This window comes from Oncorhynchus mykiss, chromosome 10 (assembly GCF_013265735.2).
Source record: "Oncorhynchus mykiss isolate Arlee chromosome 10, USDA_OmykA_1.1, whole genome shotgun sequence".
Lineage (NCBI taxonomy): Eukaryota > Metazoa > Chordata > Actinopteri > Salmoniformes > Salmonidae > Oncorhynchus > Oncorhynchus mykiss.
Genome location: NC_048574.1, coordinates 20,273,097 through 20,295,965, shown reverse-complemented (window position 1 = coordinate 20,295,965; position 22,869 = coordinate 20,273,097). Strand labels below are relative to the sequence as shown.

Below are 22,869 nucleotides of genomic sequence, written 5' to 3'. Positions count from 1 at the left end.
AATTGTTGCTGGATCAAATTATTTAAAAAGAAAAGCAATGCACATTCCAACTCTTGCTTGTGCAAAACACATGTTCCTGTTGATTGTACAATTGCACAAACGTCTGTTATAGTGCTGTAGTTCAGTCAACAAGTATGGAGTATCCTACTCCACTATGCAACTGGTACATTTATCAGAACGGTATTCTTGACATTTTACCAATTTTCACGACCGTTGCTAGTGTGTTTATTAGCACTTTGTAGCAACTGCTGATGTAAAAAGGGCTTTATAAAATAAACATCATTGATTGAGAGAGACAGAATGCTCTGTAGGCCCTATCTAGGGTCAGGTGGTCAACAACATAGATCTATAGTTAGTTTACATACTGCACTGAGGTGCTCCTCTCTACAGTTTACATGTGATCATGGCTATTTGTTCCATTTTCCATGTATTAAAGGATATATGGTAAACCAGAAGCAGTATTCACTAAGAGATAGTATGAGCATTATAGTATAGGCTGAGATAACTTGTGATTGTTCCTGTCTCTGTGTTTGCACCAGATAGGACAACAGCACGTCATTTCCGGTCACAACTTACAGACTTGTTTTCTAGTTGCTGTGTGTTTTGTTGCCAACCTGTTTTGCTACCTGACAAATTTACGGTTTTTACTTTTTAATTACCGTTTATATATATATATTTTTTTCCTCAACTTTTTCACTCCGGACGCTTTATCTGGACACGATTCGTCAGGACCTCCACCAGCCGAAGCTAAGTAGTAATATTAACATGATGCCTTCTAATTGCAGTCGCTGTACTCGCCTTACGGCGAGGATAGCTGTGCTACAAGCCCAGCTTCAGACGCAATCGTTAGGCAAGGGTAATTTCAGTGTAGGAAAGGATGAAACAGTGTCTGTGCCACCAGTAAGTATAGATAGTAGTATAAATCCCCTGGCACAGTCCCCGCAGCCGGACAACTTTCTCACGGTTTCTGGAAGGAAATGCTGTAGGAACGCTCAACCGGTGTCGCTCATTCAGCCGACAGAAACTTTCAACCGGTTTTCCCCATTAAGCAGCGGGTCGGAGTCAGAGGCCGAGTCTTTTCTGGTCTCTACTCCTCCCGTTACGGGGTCTGAGACGCCGAAGCTTCCCACCATTAGCTCTGACAAATTGAAAACTCTAGTCATTGGCGACTCCATTACCCGCAGTATTAGACTTAAAACGAATCATCCAGCGATCATACACTGTTTACCGGGGGGCAGGGCTACCGACGTTAAGGCTAATCTGAAGATGGTGCTGGCTAAAGCTAAAACTGGTGAGTGTAGAGAGTATAGGGCTATTGTTATCCACGTCGGCACCAACGATGTTAGGATGAAACAGTCAGAGATCACCAAGCGCAACATAGCTTCTGCGTGTAAATCAGCTAGAAAGGTGTGTCGGCATCGAGTAATTGTCTCTGGCCCCCTCCCAGTTAGGGGGAGTGATGAGCTCTACAGCAGAGTCTCACAACTCAATCGCTGGTTGAAAACTGTTTTCTGCCCCTCCCAAAAGATAGAATTTGTAGATAATTGGCCCTCTTTCTGGGACTCACCCACAAACAGGACCAAGCCTGACCTGCTGAGGAGTGACGGACTCCATCCTAGCTGGAGGGGTGCTCTCATTTTATCTACCAACATAGACAGGGCTCTAACTCCTCTAGCTCCACAATAAAATAGGGTGCAGGCCAGGCAGCAGGCTGTTAGCCAGCCTGCCAGCATAGTGGAGTCTGCCACTAGCACAGTCAGTGTAGTCAGCTCAGCTATCACCATTGAGACCGTGTCTGTGCCTCGACCTAGGTTGGGCAAAACTAAACATGGCGGTGTTCGCCTTAGCAATCTCACTAGGATAAAGACCACCTCCATTCCTGTCATTATTGAAAGAGATCATGATACTTCACATCTCAAAATAGGGCTACTTAATGTTAGATCCCTTACTTCAAAGGCAATTATAGTCAATTAACTAATCACTGATCATAATCTTGATGTGATTGGCCTGACTGAAACATGGCTTAAGCCTGATTCATTTACTGTGTTAAATGAGGCCTCACCTCCTGGCTACACTAGTGACCATATCCCCCGTGCATCCCGCAAAGGCGGAGGTGTTGCTAACATTTAAGATAGCAAATTTAAATTTACAAAAACAAAAAAAATGACGTTTTCGTCTTTTGAGCTTCTAGTCATGAAATCTATGCAGCCTACTCAATCACTTTTTATAGCTACTGTTTACAGGCCTCCTGGGCCATATACAGCGTTCCTCACTGAGTTCCCTGAATTCCTATCGGACCTTGTAGTCATAGCGGATAATATTCTAATCTTTGGTGACTTTAATATTCACATGGAAAAGTCCACAGACCCACTCCAAAAGGCTTTCGGAGCCATCATCGACTCAGTGGGTTTTGTCCAACATGTCTCTGGACCCACTCACTGTCACAGTCATACGCTGGACCTAGTTTTGTCCCATGGAATAAATGTTGTGGATCTTAATGTTTTTCCTCATAATCCTGGACTATCGGACCACCATTTTATTACGTTTGCAATTGCAACAAATAATCTGCTCAGACCCCAACCAAGGATCATCAAAAGTCGTGCTATAAACAGACAACACAAAGATTCCTTGATGTCCTTCCAGATTCCCTCTGTCTACCCAAGGACGCCAGAGGACAAAAATCAGTTAACCACCTAACTGAGGAACTCAATTTAACCTTGCGCAATACCCTAGATGCAGTTGCACCCCTAAAAACTAAAAACATTTCTCATAAGAAACTAGCTCCCTGGTACACAGAAAATACCCGAGCTCTGAAGCAAGCTTCCAGAAAATTGGAACGGAAATGGCGCCACACCAAACTGGAAGTCTTCCAACTAGCTTGGAAAGACAGTACTGTGCAGTACCGAAGAGCCCTTACTGCTGCTCGATCATCCTATTTTTCTAACTTAATTGAGGAAAATAAGAACAATCCGAAATTCCTTTTTGATACTGTCGCAAAGCTAACTAAAAAGCAGCATTCCCCAAGAGAGGATGACTTTCACTTTAGCAGTGATAAATTCATGAACTTCTTTGAGGAAAAGATTATGATTATTATAAAGCAAATTACAGACTCCTCCTTAAATCTGCGTATTCCTTCAAAGCTCAGTTGTCCTGAGTCTGCACAACTCTGCCAGGACCTAGGATCAAGAGAGACGCTCAAGTGTTTTAGTACTATATCTCTTGACACAATGATGAAAATAATCATGTCCTCTAAACCTTCAAACTGCATACTGGACCCTATTCCAACTAAACTACTGAAAGAGATGCTTCCTGTGCTTGGCCCTCCTATGTTGAACATAATACATGTCTCTCTATCCACCGGATGTGTACCAAACTCACTAAAAGTGGCAGTAATAAAGCCTCTCTTGAAAAAGCCAAACCTTGACCCAGAAAATATAAAAAACTATCGGCCAATATCGAATCTTCCATTCCTGTCAAAATTTTTAGAAAAGGCTGTTGCGCAACAACTCACTGCCTTCCTGAAGACAAACAATGTATACGAAATGCTTCAGTCTGGTTTTAGACCTCATCATAGCACTGAGACGGCACTTGTGAAGGTGGTAAATTACATTTTAATGGCATCGGACCGAGGCTCTGCATCTGTCCTCATGCTCCTAGACCTTAGTGCTGCTTTTGATACCATCGATCACCACATTCTTTTGGAGAGATTGGAAACCCAAATTGGTTTACACGGACAAGTTCTGGCCTGGTTTAGATCTTATCTGTCGGAAAGATATCAGTTTGTCTCTGTGAATGGTTTGTCCTCTGACAAATCAACTGTAAATTTCGGTGTTCCTCAAGGTTCCGTTTTAGGACCACTATTGTTTTCACTATATATTTTACCTCTTGGGGATGTTATTCGAAAACATAATGTTAACTTTCACTGCTATGCGGATGACACACAGCTGTACATTTCAATGAAACATGGTGAATCCCCAAAATTGCCCTCGCTAGAAGCCTGTGTTTCAGACATAAGGAAGTGGATGGCTGCAAACATTCTACTTTTAAACTCGGACAAAACAGAGATGCTTGTTCTAGGTCCCAAGAAACAAAGAGATCTTCTGTTGAATCTGACAATTAATCTTAATGGTTGTACAGTCGTCTCAAATAAAACTGTGAAGGACCTCGGCTTACTCTAGACCCTGATCTCTCTTTTGAAGAACATATCAATACCATTTCAAGGACAGCTTTTTTCCATCTACGTAACATTGCAAAAATCAGAAACTTTCTGTCCAAAAATTATGCAGAAAAATGAATCCATGCTTTTGTCACTTCTAGGTTAGACTACTGCAATGCTCTACTTTCCGGCTACCCGGATAAAGCACTAAATAAACTTCAGTTAGTGCTAAATACGGCTGCTAGAATCCTGACTAGAACCAAAAAATTAGATCATATTACTCCAGTGCTAGCCTCTCTACACTGGCTTCCTGTCAAAGCAAGGGCTGATTTCAAGGTTTTACTGCTAACCTACAAAGCATTACATGGGCTTGCTCCTACCTATCTCTCAGATTTGGTCCTGCCGTACATACCTACACGTACGCTACGGTCACAAGACGCAGGCCTCCTAATTGTCCCTAGAATTTCTAAGCAAACAGCTGGAGGCAGGGCTTTCTCCTATAGAGCTCCATTTTTATGGAACGGTCTGCCTACCCATGTCAGAGACGCAAACTCGGTCTCAACCTTTAAGTCTCTACTGAAGACTCATCTCTTCAGTGGGTCATATGATTGAGTGAAGTCTGGCCCAGGAGTGGGAGGGTGAACAGAAAGGCTCTGGAGCCTTGCTGTCTCTGCCTGGCCGGTTCCCCTCTTTCCACTGGGATTCTCTGCCTCTAACCCTATTACAGGGGCTGAGTCACTGGCTTACTGGGGCTCTCTCATGCCGTCCCTGGAGGGGGTGCGTCACCTGAGTGGGTTGATTCACTGATGTGGTCATCCTGTCTGGGTTGTGCCCCCTCCCTTGGGTTGTGCCGTGGCGGAGGTCTTTGTGGGCTATACTCAGCCGTGTCTCAGGATGGTAAGTTGGTGGTTGAAGATATCCCTCTAGTGGTGTGGGGGCTGTGCTTTGGCAAAGTGGGTGGGGTAATATCCTTCCTGTTTGGCCCTGTCCGGGGGTGTCCTCGGATGGGGCCACAGTGTCTCCTGACCCCTCCTTTCTCAGCCTCCAGTATTTATGCTGCAGTAGTTTATGTGTCGGGGGGCTGGGGTCAGTTTGTTATATCTGGAGTACTTCTCCTGTCCTATTCGGTGTCCTGTGTGAATCTAAGTGTGTGTTCTCTAATTCTTTCCTTCTCTCTTTCTTTCTCTCTCTCGGAGGACCTGAGTCCTAGGACTACCTGACATGATGACTCCTTGCTGTCCCCAGTCCACCTGGCCGTGCTGCTGCTCCAGTTTCAACTGATCTGCCTTATTATTATTGGACCATGCTGGTCATTTATGAACATTTGAACATCTTGGCCATGTTCTGTTATAATCTCCACCCGGCACAGCCAGAAGAGGACTGGCCACCCCACATATGCTCTCTCTAATTCTCTCTTTCTTTCTCTCTCTCTCTCGGAGGACCTGAGCCCTAGGACCATGCCCCAGGAATAACTGACATGATGACTCCTTGCTGTCCCCAGTCCACCTGACTGTGCTGCTGCTCCAGTTTCAACTGTTCTGCCTTATTATTATTTGACCATGCTGGTCATTTATGAACATTTGAACATCTTGGCCATGTTCTGTTATAATCTCCACCCGGCACAGCCAGAAGAGGACTGGCCACCCCACATAGCCTGGTTCCTCTCTAGGTTTCTTCCTAGGTTTTGGCCTTTCTAGGGAGTTTTTCCTAGCCACCGTGCTTCTACACCTGCATTGCTTGCTGTTTGGGGTTTTAGGCTGGGTTTCTGTACAGCACTTTGAGATATCAGCTGATGTACGAAGGGCTATATAAATAAATTTAATTTGATTTTGAAGGGGTGCTTGTTTGCTTTCATCATTTGCAGTGTCTTTTCCCTCTCAAAAATAACATTATCTCCCTCTTTCTAAAAAAACTGTGAAAATGCAAGTTCACTTTTATCAGTCCTTTCACAATGGATTCATGAAAATGTGGCCAGTACACACAGGAACACACACACACACTAGTTTTGGCGAAGTGAAACTAACTCCCTGTGGTGACTGGGATGTTTTTTTTTTAGGCAAGTCTGTAAATTCCACTGTGTATAAAGCAGCTCTAGTCTAGCCAAGTCAGACAGGACTGATCATTGACATGGCTCGCATTCACATCACTTATATCCCACTATCTCAAATGACATTCACATGACTTACAGTTGAAGTCGAAAGTTTACATTATACTTAGGTTGGAGTCATTAAAACTCATTTTTTAACTTCTCCACAAATTTCTTGTTAACAAACTATAGTTTTGGCATGTTGGTTAGGACATCTACTTTGTGCATGACAAGTAATTTTCCAACAGTTGTTTACAGACAGATTATTTCACTTATAATTCACTGTATCACAAATCCAGTGGGTCAGAAGTTTACATACACTAAGTTGACTGTGCCTTTAACAGCTTGGAAAATTCCAGAAAATGTCATCATGGCTTTAGAAACTTCTGATAGACTAATTGACATCATTTGAGTCAATTGTAGGTGTACCTGTGGATGTATTTCAAGGCCTACCTTCAAACCCAGTACCTCTTTGCTTGACATTATGGGAAATCAAAAGAAATCAGCCAAAACCTCAGAAAAAAATTGTAGACCTCCACAAGTCTGGTTCATCCTTGGGAGCAATTTCCAAACGCCTGAAGGTACCACGTTTATCTGTACAAACAATAGTACGCAAGTACAGTATAAACACCATTGGACCACTCAGCCTTCATACCGCTCAGGAAGGAGACGCGTTCTGTCTCCTAGAGATTAACGTACTTTAGTGCGAAAAGTGCAAATCAATCCCAGAACAACAGCAAAAGACCTTGTGAAGATGCTGGAGGAAACAGGTACAAAAGTATCTATATCAACAGTAAAACAAGTCCTATATCGACATAACCTGAAAGGCTGCTCAGCAAGGCAGAAGACACTGCTCCAAAACCGCCATAAAAAAGCCAGACTACGGTTTGCAACTGCACATGGGGACAAAGGTCGTACTTTTTGGAGAAATGTCCTCTGGTCTAATGAAACAAAAATAGAACTGTTTGGCCATAATGACCATCGTTATGTTTGGAGGAAAAAGGGGGAAGCTTGCAAGCCCGAAGAACACCATCCCAACCGTAAAGTACGGGGGTGGCAGCATCATGTTGTTGGGGTGCTTTGCACTTCACAAAATAGATGAGATCATGAGGTAGGAAACTGATGTGGATATATTGAATCAACATCTCAAAACATCAGTCAAGAAGTTAAAGCTTGGTCGCAAATGGGTCTTCGAAATGTACAATGACCCAAGCATACTTCCAAAGTTGTGGCAAAATGGCTTAAGGACAACAAAGTCAAGGTATTGGAGTGGCCATCACAAAGCCCTGACCTCAATCCCATAGAACATTTGTGGGCAGAACTGAAAACGCGTGTGCGAGCAAGGAGGCCTACAAACCTGACTCAGTTACACCAGCTCTGTCAGGAGGAATGGGCCAAAATTCACCCAACTTATTGTGGGAAGCTTATGGAAGGCTACCCAAAATGTTTGACCCAAGTTAAACAATTTAAAGGCAATGCTACCAAATGCTAATTGAGTGTATGTAAACGTTTGACCAACAGGGAATGTGATGAAAGAAATAAAAGCTGAAATAAATAATTCTCTCTACTATTATTCTGACATTTCACATTCTTAAAATAAAGTGGTGATCCTAACTGACCTAAGACAGGGAATTTTTACTAGGATTAAATGTCATGAATTGTGAAAAACTGAGTTTAAATGTATTTGGCTAAGGTGTATGTAAACATCCGACTTCAACTGTATATCCGACCATCTCATATGACATTCACTATGTCTACGTCCCAAATAGCACTCTTTTCCCTAATTAGTGCAGTTTGGTTCGCAACGTTCCGTTAACCTTGCCAAAATTCCCCAGGTTTTTCAGAAATCCCAGTTCGGGATATATTTCCGGATTCAGAGGGGAATAAGCAGAAAATCCAGGAATTTGGAGAAAGTTGCCAGTATTTTGCAACATTGGTCATAGTAATATATTAGAGTAATATTTGGACTTATCTAGGGCCTTTCAACACACTGTTCCAACTCCCACTGGCACACCAACACAAAGCAGCACAAACATTACCTGACACCGAAGTAGAGCTGCAACAAAAACAACTGTTGCCATGACCACATGCACACCAAACACAAATGTAAAAGCCACTACCTTAACCTTCATGATCACTATGCATGAAAAAAAAATCCAACCCAAATAAGTGTTACAAAAGCGTTATTATACATATTCAGGCAGCACGCCAGGGAAGGTGGAATAACATAACAACACGCACAGCTTGGACATATTGTTATACTACTCCACCCACCTTAACAGTGAACCCTTGGGGGTGGCCACTCCGTATCCTTTGGAGTCCAGGTTGCCGCCGACCTTCATGGTGTCGCAGGGTTTCCGTTGTTCTGTGTACTCGTTCATGGTTGACTCCAATAGGAAAGCGTACTTCCCTTTGCTCTTCCGCACACGTACAACCCCCTCCTGGGTGTTCTTGGTAAACACAGTCGGTTCGGCTGACTTCATGTAGCCCCACATCTTCTCGTATACCGCGATCTTTGACCTCTGTGGTTGGTTTGGGTCAGATCGGAGGAGGGGTGGAGGAAGAGTAGAGGTGGAGGAGGGTGGAGAGAGAGCATAGAGCGAACATAGCCACATAGAGAGGAGGACATGGAGGGTTAGTTAGTGTACTGTAAAGATTTACTGGTGGAGTGAATATTGACTGGAAACACTTACTGTAAAAACACACACTCCTCCCCCAGTGAATGATTATGCTTGAATTATGCGTGAACTGATCAGTATTGAGTAAAACACATGGTGTCGTGTGTGTGTGTGTGAGCTGATCTGTTCAATACTACGCACCCTATAACTTCATATTCCTACATACACAAAAAGCCTATGAAATACAGATGTAGGATCTTAATTTGATCACCCTGTTCCAGGAGAACTGGAAATGTAAAACTTGTAGTGTACTAGAGGTTTAAAGTTTTTGAAGTTTTTAATTTCCACTTTGATTTTCACTTTTTTTAAATGTCCATTAATTATAATCCACATAATAATTCACATTTCCCTGTTGCTGTAGGTAACTGCCTCAAATTAAGATCTTACATCTGTAGGACAAGGCTATAATATGATAAAACAGACACAGCTGGTGTCTAGTCCAGCACTATACTCACCCTGAAGAACTCTTTAGTGGAGCCGGAGTCTAGGGTACCGTAGGCGATGTCTGTCTGTTTAGCCAGGTCCTCAGCGCTCTCTATAGGCGACACCATCCTCTCTACTGTGAGGAAGGCAGCCAGGTTGGCCGTGTAGGAGGAGATGATGATGAGTGTGAAGAACCACCACACACCTCCCACAATACGCCCTGACAGAGACCTGGGGGAGATAGAGAGGAAGAGGAAGGAGAGGGGAGGAGGGAGAGGAGGAGAGGAGAGAGTGGACGGGGGAAGGAAGGAGGAGAGGAAGGAGAGGAATAAGGGAAGTGTGGAGGAGAGAATGAGAAGGAGGGGGAGTAACAAAAGAGTGAGCATGGTGAGGAAAAGAGAAGAGGAGAGTAGGGGGTGTGATAGACAGAAGAGTCCATCAAAAACACTAATTATTATGAATAATTACAAATCCACAAACTGTATTAAGAAGTGAGAGTGAGTTACAGACAAACGTATCAGTGACATGTGTGGTCTAGCAGTTAGAGCTGCTGACCCTGACACACGTATACATTCATTCAGGAAGTCTTTAGACTCCTCCCATTTGAGACGTTTTGTTACTTTACAGCCTCACTCTAAAATGGATTAAAGATAAGACCTTCCATTCAAAAGGTTGGGGTCACTTAGACATTTCCTTGTTTTTGAAAGAAAAGCACTTTTTTTTGCCCATTAAAATAACATCAAATTGATCAGAAATACAGTGTGGACATTGTTAATGTTGTAAATTACTATTGTAGCTGGAAACAGCTGATTTTAAATGGAACATCATCACTCCTGTGTTCCAATGGCACGTTGTGTTAGCTAATCCAAGTGTATCAATTTAAAAAGATAATTGATCATTAGAAAACTATTTTGCAATTATGTTAGCACAGCTGAAAAGTGTTGTCTGATTAAAGAAGTAATAAAACTGACCTTTAGACTAGTTGAGTATCTGGAGCATCAGCATTTGTGGGTTTGATTACATGCACAAAATGGCTAGAAACAAAGACCTTTCTTCTGAAACACGTCAGTCTATTCTTGTTCTGAGAAATGAAGGCTATTCCATGTGAGAAATTGCCAAGAAACTGAAGATCTCATACAACGCTGTGTACTACTCCCTTCACAGAACAGAGCAAACTGTCTCTAACCAGAATAGAAAGAGGAGTGGGAGTCCCCGGTGCACAACTGAGCAAGAGGACAAGTACATTAGAATGTCTAGTTTGACAAACAGACGCCTCACATGTCCTCAACTGGCAGATTCATTAAATAGTACCCGCAAAACACCAGTCTCAACGTCAACAGTGAAGAGGCGACTCGGGATGCTGGCCTTCTAAGCAGAGTTCCTCTGTTCAGTGTCTGTGTTCTTTTGCCCATCTTAAACTTTTCTTTTTATTGGCCAGTCTGAGATACGTCTTTTTCTTTGCATCTCTGCCTAGAAGGCCAGCTGCGGGGATGTTTTTCAGCGGCAAGGAGTGGGAGACTAGTCAGGCTTGAGGGTAAGATGAATGGATTGAGGGAAAGATGAACGGAGCTAAGTACCTGCTCCAGAGCACACTCCCCATCCAACCTGACAGAGCTTGAGAGGATCTGCAGAGAAGAATCAGAGAAACTCCCCAAATACAGGTGTGTCAAGCTTTTAGCCTAGAAGACTCAAGGCTGTAATTGCTGCCAAAGGTGCTTCAACAAAGTACTGAGTAAAGGGTCTGAATACTTATGTAAATGTGATATTTCTTTGGATAATAATAAAAAAACTCTTTAGTTTGTCATTATGGAGTATTGTGTGTAGATTTATGAGGGAACATTTTTTTTAAATCGATTTTAGAATAAGGCTGTAACGTAACAAACTGTGGAAAAAGTAAAGTGGCCTGAATACATCTGAAAGTCGGAATGGGTTCAAATCCGGTCTACTGCCCTTCTGACTCGCAATCTCACCTACTTTTCCTGTCTCCCCTTCACTATCCTTTCTCAACAAATAAACCCCCCCCCCCCCCAATAATAATAACTTGTGCCAATAGGTAATTTGGGAACAGAGTGCTATTCTGCCAACCTACCACAGGGGGGAGCTCTAAGAGCACACTGACTTCACAACACCATCCAGCCCATATTCAGATCCACCTTAAGGCAAAGTGGCTCATTAAAACCCACTGCGCTTCGGTGTCAATCTCTTTCTTTCTTTCTTTCTTTCTTTCTTTCTTTCTTTCTTTCTTTCAATGTTTATTGGTGAGATGAAAAGAGCTGGCAGTGCTTTGGAGAGCGACCGACGACGTCACACAGCGCTCCCTCCGTTCAGCTCTGTTTTTGTCTTGTTTGTTGGCTCAAGGGAGACAGATAAGCCGACTCTCAAGCGAGCGGGGGGAAGGTTGTGAGGAGAGTCAAACATAATGGTGCATTGGAGTTAACAAACAATGTTCTCTCTCCACCTTCGGTACAAACCAAACATAGAGAGAAGCTCTATGAAAACCCCTTCAGTTCCTGTTGTTTTGTCAAACTCAGCATTTCACACCATTTCACAAGTCGATGCCGACCTGAAACAAGCCTTTTCATGATTCACATTACCGTGCAGACCTGAACCGACCCAAACCGTACACTGCTGAACTGGCAAGGTTATTTCATTTTTTCTTTTCTCATGGCCCTTTCTTTCCAGCACACAGTGACTATGGTAGATGTGCACCCAGGCCAGTGCAGTACAGCTCTGCTCAGTAATGTGAAAAGGGTGTAAGAAGGGACTTTCTGAAAATATTCCACATCACCGACCCGTTCCCCTTATTGCACACTGTGTCCCCTCTAGTCTTGTCCCTAGAACATGCCACCAACCTCTCTCTCACACACACACACACACACACACACGCACACACACCTACACACACACACCCTGTGTCACATTGGGGCTGTGCTTGTGCCCAACATATAGCAAAGATCTCACCAAACAAGAGCCGCAGCAGCAAAGCATGTACACTAAATGCTATGCTGTAGAATACATTACTATGCCCTCTTTTAACTCTGGATTTGAGTACAGATTACCTCTCTCTCTCTCTCTCTCTCTCTCTCTCTCTCTCTCTCTCTCTCTCTCTCTCTCTCTCTCTCTCTCTCTCTCTCTCTCTCTCTCTCTCTCTCTCTCTCTCTCTCTCTCTCTCTCTCTCTCTCTCTCTCTCTCTCTCTCTCTCTCTCTCTCTCTCTCTCTCTCTCTCTCTCTCTCTCTCTCTCTCTCTCTCTCTCTCTCTCTCTCTCTCTCTCTCTCTCTCTCTCTCTCTCACCATTATTATTATTATTTCTCTCTCGGTTTCACTCTCACCATTTCGATTAGCCAGCAGCTGTGACTAAGGACAGACAGTTAGCCAGGGGGCTCCCTCTTTCCAGTCTGTGTTGATCCGAGGTGACTCTAGTGACTTTCATCCATGTTGACAGATTGGCATACCCTGATGGTCCATGGCCAACTGGGGGAAGGAAGGGGGGGGGGAGGAGGTTGTTATCTGGGGAGGGATCATCGCTGCCATACGGTTGCCCCTATGGGATGGGGAATGGTATAGTCTGACCCTGGGTTTAGTATGTTACATGGGTGACGGGAGCGAGACAGCCGTGTTACAAGGGGAGACGAGACTGGGAACGTCAATGGGGAATGTGATTGTGTCTGCGATTGTGTGTGTGCATGCATGAGTATCTGCGGGCCCTGGTCAAAAGTATTGCACTATGGAATTGGATACCATTTCAGATGCAGCCCTAACTGCCTTTGGAGTGGTGACTCGAGTGGGGACTTGTCCAATGTATCCCAGTGTATTGAGTCACTCAGTGAAGCAGAGATAGACTAGCTGCTGCTGGCTGCTGCTGCTTTGGCCAGTCCGAGCGGCCTGCCTCACTGTAATCAGGTTGGTTCAGCCTCACACAGACAAACGATTAGCAGTGGAGCCTGTGGAGCCCAGACGTGTCCATCATGCTACACCAGAGACCCAGCGCAACCTACATATTGAAGTGGTGACACATACCCACACATACTGTACACACACACACACACAAGCCTGTTGCTGAAACATACATACTGTATGGAGGTATAGAGGTTCTAGTTTTGCTAAGGGTCAAAATGCCCCAGCCACCCACTGACCATGCACACACACACTATTAGAGACACACACACTTGAATTCCTACAAAACTGTCACTGCAACATCTCTCTCAGCCAAGTGAATGAGATGATGGGACGTCTCCGGTGTTAGCCACAGAGAGATGTGTGTGTGTGTGACTCACCATGCACATACTTTCATTATTTGATGTCTGCATGAGTTGTGTGTTTGTGGACAGGTAATCAGGATCACAGCATCTGATGTACAATATTACATAATAGCAGAGATACACTGTATAAAGAGTAAATTAGGAGAGAGAGGGAAGAGATATATATATATATCTAGAGAGAGAGAAAGAGAGAGAGTGAGAGAGAGAGAAAGAGAGGAGAGCCACATAAGGTTGACCTTGAGAAGAGCCTAAATAAATGACGAGGTGTTGTCCGTTCCCAGCATGATACGCCCCCAGGCTAGCCACTATTGCTTTAGTTATTCATGCTATTCCCCTCTCCCTCTCCTCCTCTCCCCACTTCCCTCCCTCCATCTCTCCATTGCTACCCTGATGAAGAGTGAAAACACCTGAAAATCCTGGAAATCTATTTGACCCTACATGAGCCTGTACAAATTCACACTCTCTCACACTCTCTCAAGCCAAAATGATATTCATATAAATGGTAGGGCAGACCGAAGCAATCAGCACTGACCAAACAGGCCAAACTTATCGCACCTGCTCAATTAGACCAGACTAGAGTAAGGCAGCATAGCCAACACAGGTCAAGGTTGAGTCAGGTTGTTGTAAAATGTAATGACTTACAGTACCTGGCTGAATATTTTTGGGACAAAAAAAGCCGCCAAAACTTACAAGAACATTTGTTACAGAAGGTACCACACTTGCAACCCCCCCCCCCCCCCCCCCCCCCCCCCTCCAACAAAATAAAAATTGCATTATTTTTTATATCTAGTTAAAAGTTGACATGGCAACATATTAGCTACGCTAGAATGTTTGGTTGCTTTAATGGCATCCAAAAATATGTCTGAATATTATTATGATAGTCTAAATTATGTAGTATTATCTGTCTAGTATCCTGAGTCAAAACAGTGTCATGCGTGGCAAATGGCATCCTATCCCCCATATAGGGCACTACTTTGGACCAGGGACCATATGACTCAATATACACTATACAAAGCGATACAGAACTATACAGTATACACTATACAGAACTACACAGGGAATAGGCTGCCATTTGTTACACTAAACTGGGATTTGTTCTCAATTAGGGTGCTCCCATGTCACCACTTCAATCACACACACTCTCCTCTCTCCCTCCCGTTGCCATGGAGATCTGGCGTTACTGCCAGAGACAAGCACACAGGGATATTAGTTACTGCCTTAATTATTATGGGGTGCCTTGGGGAAACGTGTGTTTGTATGTCTTTCCCTCTCTCTTTCGCTCTCTCTCTCTCCCTGTGTGGGTATCTGAGGATCAGGATTAACCTTCATTAAAGTAAAGGATGGAACATCAGTAGCGGATAACCTTTAGACCTGTCAATCATCTCACCACTGGGTCTTCATCTCCCATTGGATTGTGTACATATGTAGGATCTTATTTTGACATATATTGTCACAGCAAAATAATCCTGCAGCAAGAGGATTTGATCATTTAGTCCATATTGCTTGATCGATGGTTAGGCTATTAGCTGGCCAAAGTAGGCAACATGAAAAGTGCAATACACTCGGAAAGTATTCCCACATTTTGTTACGTTACAGCCTTATTCTAAAATGGATTAAATACATTTTTTCCTCATCAATCTACACCCTACAATGACAAAGCGAAAAACGTTTTTTAGAAATGTTTGCAAATGTATTCGAAATAGAAACAGAAATACCTTATTTACATAAACATTCAAACCCTTCGATGTGAGACTTGACATTGAGCTCAGGTGCATCCTGTTTCCATTGATCATCCTTGAAATGTTTCTACAACTAGATTGTAGTCCACCTGTGGTAAACTCAATTGATTGGACATTATTTGGAAAGGCACACACCTGTCTATATAAGGTCCCATAGTTGACGGTGCATGTCAGAGCAAAAACCAAGCCTAGGGTTTTCCTCTAGGATTTTGCCTGTACTTAGCTCTATTACGTTTTTTTTTTATCCTAACAAACTCCCTAGTCCTTGCCGATGACAAGCATATGCATAACATGATGCAGCCACCAACATACTTCAAAAATGTGAAGAGTGGTACTCAGTGATGTGTTGTGTTGGATTCTTCCTAAACATAAAGCTTTGTATTCAGGACATAAAGTGAAATTCTTTGCCACATTTTTGCAGTTTTACTTTAGTGCCTTGTTGCAAACAGGATGCATGTTTTGAAAAAAAAAATTCTGTATATGTTTCCTTCTTTTCACTGCCATTTAGATCAACAACACTATAACATTGTTGATCTATCCTCAGTTTTCTCCTATCACAGCCATTAAACTTTGTATCTGTTTTAAAGTCACCATTGGCCTCATGGTGAAATACCTGAGCGGTTTCCTTCCTCTCCGGCAACTGAGTTAGGAAAGAAGCCTGTGTCTTTGTAGCGACTGGGTTTATTCATACACCATGCAAAGTGTAATTAAAATCCTTAAGTCTATTGAAGCAACAATGCTTCATTCTAATGAACATAATTAAAAATCCTAATCAAAATCCGTCAATTTAAGCTAGAGATATGTTTTGTTTGCATGGGCTATGTCTTAATCCACCACATCTGCCTACAGTATGTCGCCCTTCCACATCTGCCTACAGTATGTCGCCCTTCCACATCTGCCTACAGTATGTCGCCCTTCCACATCTGCCTACAGTATGTCGCCCTTCCACATCTGCCTACAGTATGTCGCCCTTCCACATCTGCCTACAGTATGTCGCCCTTCCACATCTGCCTACAGTATGTCGCCTTTCCACATCTGAAGGTGAAAAGTGGCAGAGCTACAATGCTGTTTATCAGACCAGGAAACATCCCAAAAATCGGTCTTCTCACGAAAATGTATGTACGGTTTAGCCTAAAATCTCACTGTTCTCGGTTTTGCTCCACGACCCCCACAAGTGTCACGGGTCTCATCTGAAGGTAACCAATACAAAAATACGGGGTTACATATGTGTCCAAAAAATATATACAGTATATATTTCCCAAGCTTCAAAACCTTACATTTTTTTACTCTCTTATTTTTCCATTTTTTAATGTGTTATTCGATGTGTTTCAATCGGCTATAGTATTTAAGGTCAACTTCAATATTTGATCAAAACATTTTTCAATATATATTTTTTTATACCTAAAGGGGTACTAAAATTCAAAATCAAATAGCTAAATTCTATGAACATCTAAAAACAATTCCACGTGTTAGCTTGGTAGATTCCCTTCACCATGCTCAAAGGGATATGCAATGTTTGTTAAGCTCATTTTAACTGCTGAACTTATTTAGGCTTGCCATAACAAAGGGGTTGAATACTTATTGACTCAAGACATTTCAGATTTTCATTTTTAATGAATCTGTAAAGAATTTGAAAACATAATTCCACTTTAACATTATGGGGTGTTGTGTGTTGGCCAGTGACACAAAATATATATTTAATCAATTTGAAATGCAGGCTGTAACATAACAAAATGTGGAAAAAGTCAATTGGTGTGAATGTTTTCTGAAGGCTCTGTATATGCCTCGCACGTACGCAAGCTTCCTTTCCTTATCACTGCAGATGAGTGGTGTGCCATAGTCCTAAACACTAAAACTGTGCCCTTGGCATTCCCTCATTTTCTCCACACTCCCAAAGTCCCCTAATCCCTCGGTGGAGGGGATTTGCATGTCCCCTTGTCAGGGTAAACTTCAGTCGACCCCCTCCGTAGTGAACTTTTGGTGACAGATTGGGACAGGGCCTGTGGGATTACTGCAACTTTATCTGTGATAGGTGTGGGACAGACAGACAGACAGACACAGTAGTCTGGCCACACTGTGGAGAGACATAAGGACAACATGTAGACGAAATGTAGAGTTTCAATAGTAAACACTGACTAAACGACTAAACTGTAGCAGTAATAAAATTCCAGAAAAATTCCCAGAAATTCCCATGTTTTCCAGAAATCGCAGATGGAGGATTCCCATTTGGATTATTACTTGTCCTGCGTATTCCCTCTTGATTGCGAGAATCCCAAACGGGGATTTCTGGAAAACTTTTAGGAACGTTACCAGAATTATATACAGTATGTTGTGGATGAGGATCCCTTCTCATGGGAAATAAGTTAACTTAAGTGGACGACTTAAAATGAAGTGGACTTAAGTCAAAATCATAGGCCCACTATAGCTCCCTCAAGATAGAGGTGCTATAGAACGTTATAGGATGCTACGTAACGGGCGCTATCATTTCGACGGTGCTCTTGTCTAATGTACCTTAGTGTTCTCCATCTTGTGTATGCCTCTGCTCTGGTCCTGTGTAGGAGGGCTGAAAAATACAGGCTGGTTTTGGTCCCTCTCCATTTTACACCATTCTTAATCTTAAATCTTAGAGGAACTGAAGATATCCATAGGAACCATTAAAGACTACAAGAGCTTAAACTTAAACTCAGCGATATGACGTGACCACGAGCAGCAGTAAAGATAATGCAGGGGAGATCAACCTTTTGCTTTCAGCTGTCGTTGTGTGTTTTGCGGAAGTCACCATAACTGCTGTTGTAATGCTAACTTCATATCGCTGAGTTTAAAATAACTCTAAGGATCATAAAGCTGACCTGGGACCTATTTGAAGGTATGTCAAATACGTCCCTCAAGTCATTTTAAATATTCAACTGTGCTTGATTTAGTGTTCTCTGTATCATAGAGCAAATATAGTCCCAAAAGTGCAAACTCCAAACTAGACCAAGCACACCTCAAATACGTTTAAGTATTTGACACAGGATATTATCTAGGAAATTTGACCCAGGTCTGTCATGAAATTGCTATGAATATAACTACACAAATCCTAAAGATCTTCATCACGACTACAGAACAGCAGGCAGATGCTCTGTGAGTGGGCAGAAAGGTGTGTCTCAGACAGGAAGCTTGACCCGGAAGCAATGACACCCAACACTGGCTGGTTACTGAATATTTTTTGGTGGTTCATGATCGGACGAGAGGTAGGTAATAGTAAGTAATTGATGATATACCCTTTGACCTCTCATGCCTGTTGAACGCAGAACTACAGTGTATGAAACACATCAGAGACAATGGGACAGCAGTCCAATTTCTTTCTAAACAGACAGATCACAATGCACGCACAAACACACAAACACACACACGTACACACCAAAGCACAGCAGACAGTGGCTAAACTAGAAACTGGAAGCAGAGACGAGACATTCTTATTACAAACTACAGGCCAATGATATTTACAGTGGCCAGAAAAAGTATGTGAACCCTTTGGAATTATCTGGATTTCTGCATAAATTGGTCATAAAATTAGATCTGGTCTTCATCTAAGTCACATCAACAGTCAAACCCAGTCTGTTTAAACTAATAACACACAAATTAATGTATTTTTCTTGTATATATTGAATACATAATTTAAACATTCACAGTGTAGGTTGGAAAAAGTATGTGAACCCCTAGGCTAATGACTTCTCCAAAAGCTAATTGGAGTCAGGAGTCAGCTAACCTGGAGTACAATAATTGAGACGAGATTAGAGATGTTGGTTAGAGCTGCCCTGCCCTTTCCAGCTTTATGCAAGTCAACAATTCTTAATCTTGAGTCTTCTGAAATCTCTTTTGTTCGAGGCATGGTTCACATCAGGCAATGCTTCTTGTGAATAGCAAACTCAAATTTTGTGAGTGTTTATATAGGGTCACAAAAGTATCTCTAAAAGCCTTGATATTCATCAGTCCATGGTAAGACAAATTATCTATAAATGGAGAAAGTTCAGCAATGATGCTACTCTCCCTAGGAGTGGTAGGCGTGGCTGTCCTGCAAAGATAACTGCAAGAGCACAACGCAGAATGCTCAATGAGGTTAAGAAGAATCTTAGAGTGTCAGCTAAGGACTTAATTAAAGAAATCTCTGGAACACGCTAACATCTCTGTTGACGAGTCTACGATACGTAAAACACTAAACAAGAATGGTGTTTATGGGAGGACACCATGGAAGAAGCCACTGCTGTCCAAAAAAAAACATTGCTGCACGACTGAAGTTCGCAAAAGAGCATCTGGATGTTCCACAGCGCTACTGGCAAAATATTCTGTGGACAGATGAAACTAAAGTTGAGTTGTTTGGAAGGAAGGAACACACTATGTGTGGAGAAAAAAAGGCACAGCACACCAACATCAAAACCTCATCCCAAGTGTAAAGTATGGTGGAGGGAGCATCATGGTTTGGGGCTGCTTTGCTGCCTCAGGCCCTGGACAGCTTGCTATCACTGATGGTAAAAAAATCCCAAGTTTATCAAGACATTTTGCAGGAGAATGTAAGGCTATCTTTGAATTGAAGCTCAAAATAAGTTGAGTGATGCAACAGGACAACGACCCAAAACACAGAAGTAAATCAACAACAGAATGGCTTCAACAGAAGAAAACACGCCTTCTGGAGTGGAGTAGTCAGAGTCCTGACCTCAACCCGATTGAGATGCTGTGGCATGACCTCAAGAGAATGATTCACACCAGGCATCCCAAGAATATTGCTGAACTGAAACAGTTTTGTAAAGAGGAATGGTCCAAAATTCCTCCTGACCGTTGTGCAGGTCTGCTCCTCAACTACAGAAAAAGTTTGGCTGTCAAACGTAGGGTCAACCAGTTATTAAAACCAAGGGTTCACATACTTTTTCCACCCTGCACTGTGAATGTTTACACAGTGTGTTCAATAAAGAAATGAACACGTATAACTGTTTGTGTGTTATTAGTTAAAGCAGACTGTGTTTGTCTATTGTTTTGACTTAGATGAAGATCAGATCAAATTGTATGACCAATGTATGTAGAAGTCCAGGTAATTCCAAAGGGTTCACATACATTTTCTTGCCACTGTAGCTATTTTCACATTTGTGATATAAAGCGACAATTTTGGCATGAATACTAAGGAGACAAAAAAACTATGGTGCAAATGTAAATTCTACAGAGTGGCGTAACTATGGTTGTTCTGCAACAGACAGTGAAGAGACTCATAGTTAGCCAGCGAATGAAACATGTATACTGTATGAGCCATAGAATCCCGAGGCAGCTGTTATCAATGGCAACCAGCCTTTAATACTCAACACAATAAAGAAAGGGACATTGTGGGGACATTTGGATGTAATGTAGTACTATGTGTTTAATTTATGTGTATATATCGCTAACCTAAGAGATGTTTGGATATAGTCTAGTACTATGTGTGTAATGTCGTACTGTGTGTGTAATGTAGTACTATGTGTGTAATGTAGTACTATGTGTGTAATGTAGTAGTACTATGTGTGTAATGGAGTAGTAGTAGTGACATATTTATCTCTCAGCTGGCCAAGGTATAATATTTCAGAATATATTGCTGTAGTAGTACGTGTGTACTGTAGTAGTATGTGTGTACTGTAGTATATCATGCAGTCTTAGTAGTAATGCATCTATCTCTCACCTCGGGGAGATGTCACATCCCTGCTGCATGAAGGCACCCAGGGAGAACCAGAGGGAGTTGAAGATGCCAAACTCGTTGGGGGGCTGGTCGCTGGGCGGACCGTCGGTACCCTCTTCGGGCTCCTCGGTGTGCCACTCGTACGGGCTGAAACGGCTGACCAGGAAGAGCACCACGCTTACGCCGATGTAGGCGAACACAATGCACATCCAGATCTCGTAGGCCAGCGGGTCCAGGAAGGAGAACACCCCAGGTTTGGACTTCTGGGGCTTCTTGATCATGATGGAGATGCCCAGCGACATGAAGGGCTTGGAGAAGTCGATCACCTCCTCCCGGACCAGCGTGATTGTCAATGGGGCCACAGCGATTTCCGCTTTCTGCGTGTGGGCGGCGGGAGAGAAGGAAAGAAGGAAGGGAAATAGCGGAAGTAGTTAACATTTCGACTGGACAGTCATCTAAGCTCCTAATAAAACTGTGGACAAACGGTAGACAACAGTAGACAGTATCTGTGTTTTGTTCTCTTTCCACCTTATTCAGCACTGTCAACTTCACACACTACAGTGAGTGAGTGTGAGCCTGAGGCGAGCCCATATCCAAATGTATTGTACTAAAGATGAATTGTTCCCAAAGGGACATACATGTACTGTACATACAAGATCAGCTACAGTATGTCAGAGCCAGAAAAGCCAGGGGCTGTATGTATCAAGTATCTCAGAGCAGGAGTGCTGATCTAGGATCAGGTCCCTCCTGTCCATGTAATATTATCTAAAAGGCAAAACTGATAATAAAAAGAAAACCATACTGAGTCGCTTGATGGAAACGGCCCGAGAACTGTCTTCTTAGTCAACCATGTCTATCATTCACACATCTGTCTATCCTCCTATCTGACACAATCACTAAGTACACAAATCACAAACAACAACAACAACCACCAGTATTTTCTCCACATCCTGCCTTTTTTCATTTCATTTTGCCACTTTGCCACTTTTTCTGATTGAACACATCTTACAATGTTTCGAATAGAAAAAGACGGGCAGTAGCTCTAATCCTAGCGGCTTAATTCGAAAGGCCGCGGATCTGAAGGAGAAGGGAATCAAATAACGCCGTTGGAGAAATATGCGTACTACACAAGACGGAAAAATTTAACACAGGATACATGTATTGCTTCTTTGCGGCAAATCCACAAACCAGATTATTGTTAGTGATTTAGCAACACATCCGACCTTTCCTGCCTGGACATCTGCAGTGGGGAATTTGGGATTTATCCGCAAATAAATTATATATTTGATATATTACAAGCCGACATGATGCATAGAGGGAGAGAGAGAAGAAACAGAGATACAAATTCCCTCGTCCTCAGCATTAATTACTAAGATGACAGGTTGGCTTGCATTGAGTAACCATTAAAATACATGACAGGGCTGAAATGGGGGGAGACCTTTCACGGTGACACCGGTTTTGAAAAGGACTGTCAGAGGGTGAATGGTCACCAGGCAAGGTCTTAGAGACAGGGAAGTGCTGACGGGCTAAGCTCTGAGCTCACAGCTTCCCTCTGCACTGTAAGAGCCCTGCAATCTCTCTAAGCTTTCACACACACGTGCACACACACACTTTTAAAGTACAGTACCTTCATTTTTCACCCCTTGTACAAACACCCCTACACCTGTACATGCATCCTGTTATCTCTTAGCAACAGACAGGAGGTAGCTAAGCACCGGCATCATTTAACCCTCTCACCTCTCAAACTTAACACATCACACACAAAGCACACTTTAACCCCTACACCTCTATCACACTTGACACACTACACTGGTCCCAGCTTTAGCCCCTAGCACGATCACCTTCTA

General features: G+C 42.8%; 1 protein-coding gene across 4 annotated transcripts in view; it reads right to left on the bottom strand.

The window, feature by feature from the left end:
• Window positions 1-22,869, bottom strand: part of LOC110534862 (glutamate receptor 4) — a 186,286-nt gene that overhangs the window by 11,278 nt on the left and 152,139 nt on the right. For all 4 annotated transcript variants that reach the window (XR_005053597.1, XM_036989861.1, XM_036989862.1 and 1 more), the window contains 3 exons: window positions 21,026-21,399; window positions 9,376-9,574; window positions 8,517-8,764 (listed from right to left, as the gene is read on the bottom strand). Coding sequence is in view for 3 of the 4 variants with exons in the window: in XM_036989861.1 (XP_036845756.1) it covers window positions 8,517-8,764; window positions 9,376-9,574; window positions 21,026-21,399 (821 nt within the window). In the remaining variant the exon portion in view is untranslated. The remainder of the gene's footprint in view (window positions 1-8,516; window positions 8,765-9,375; window positions 9,575-21,025; window positions 21,400-22,869) is intronic.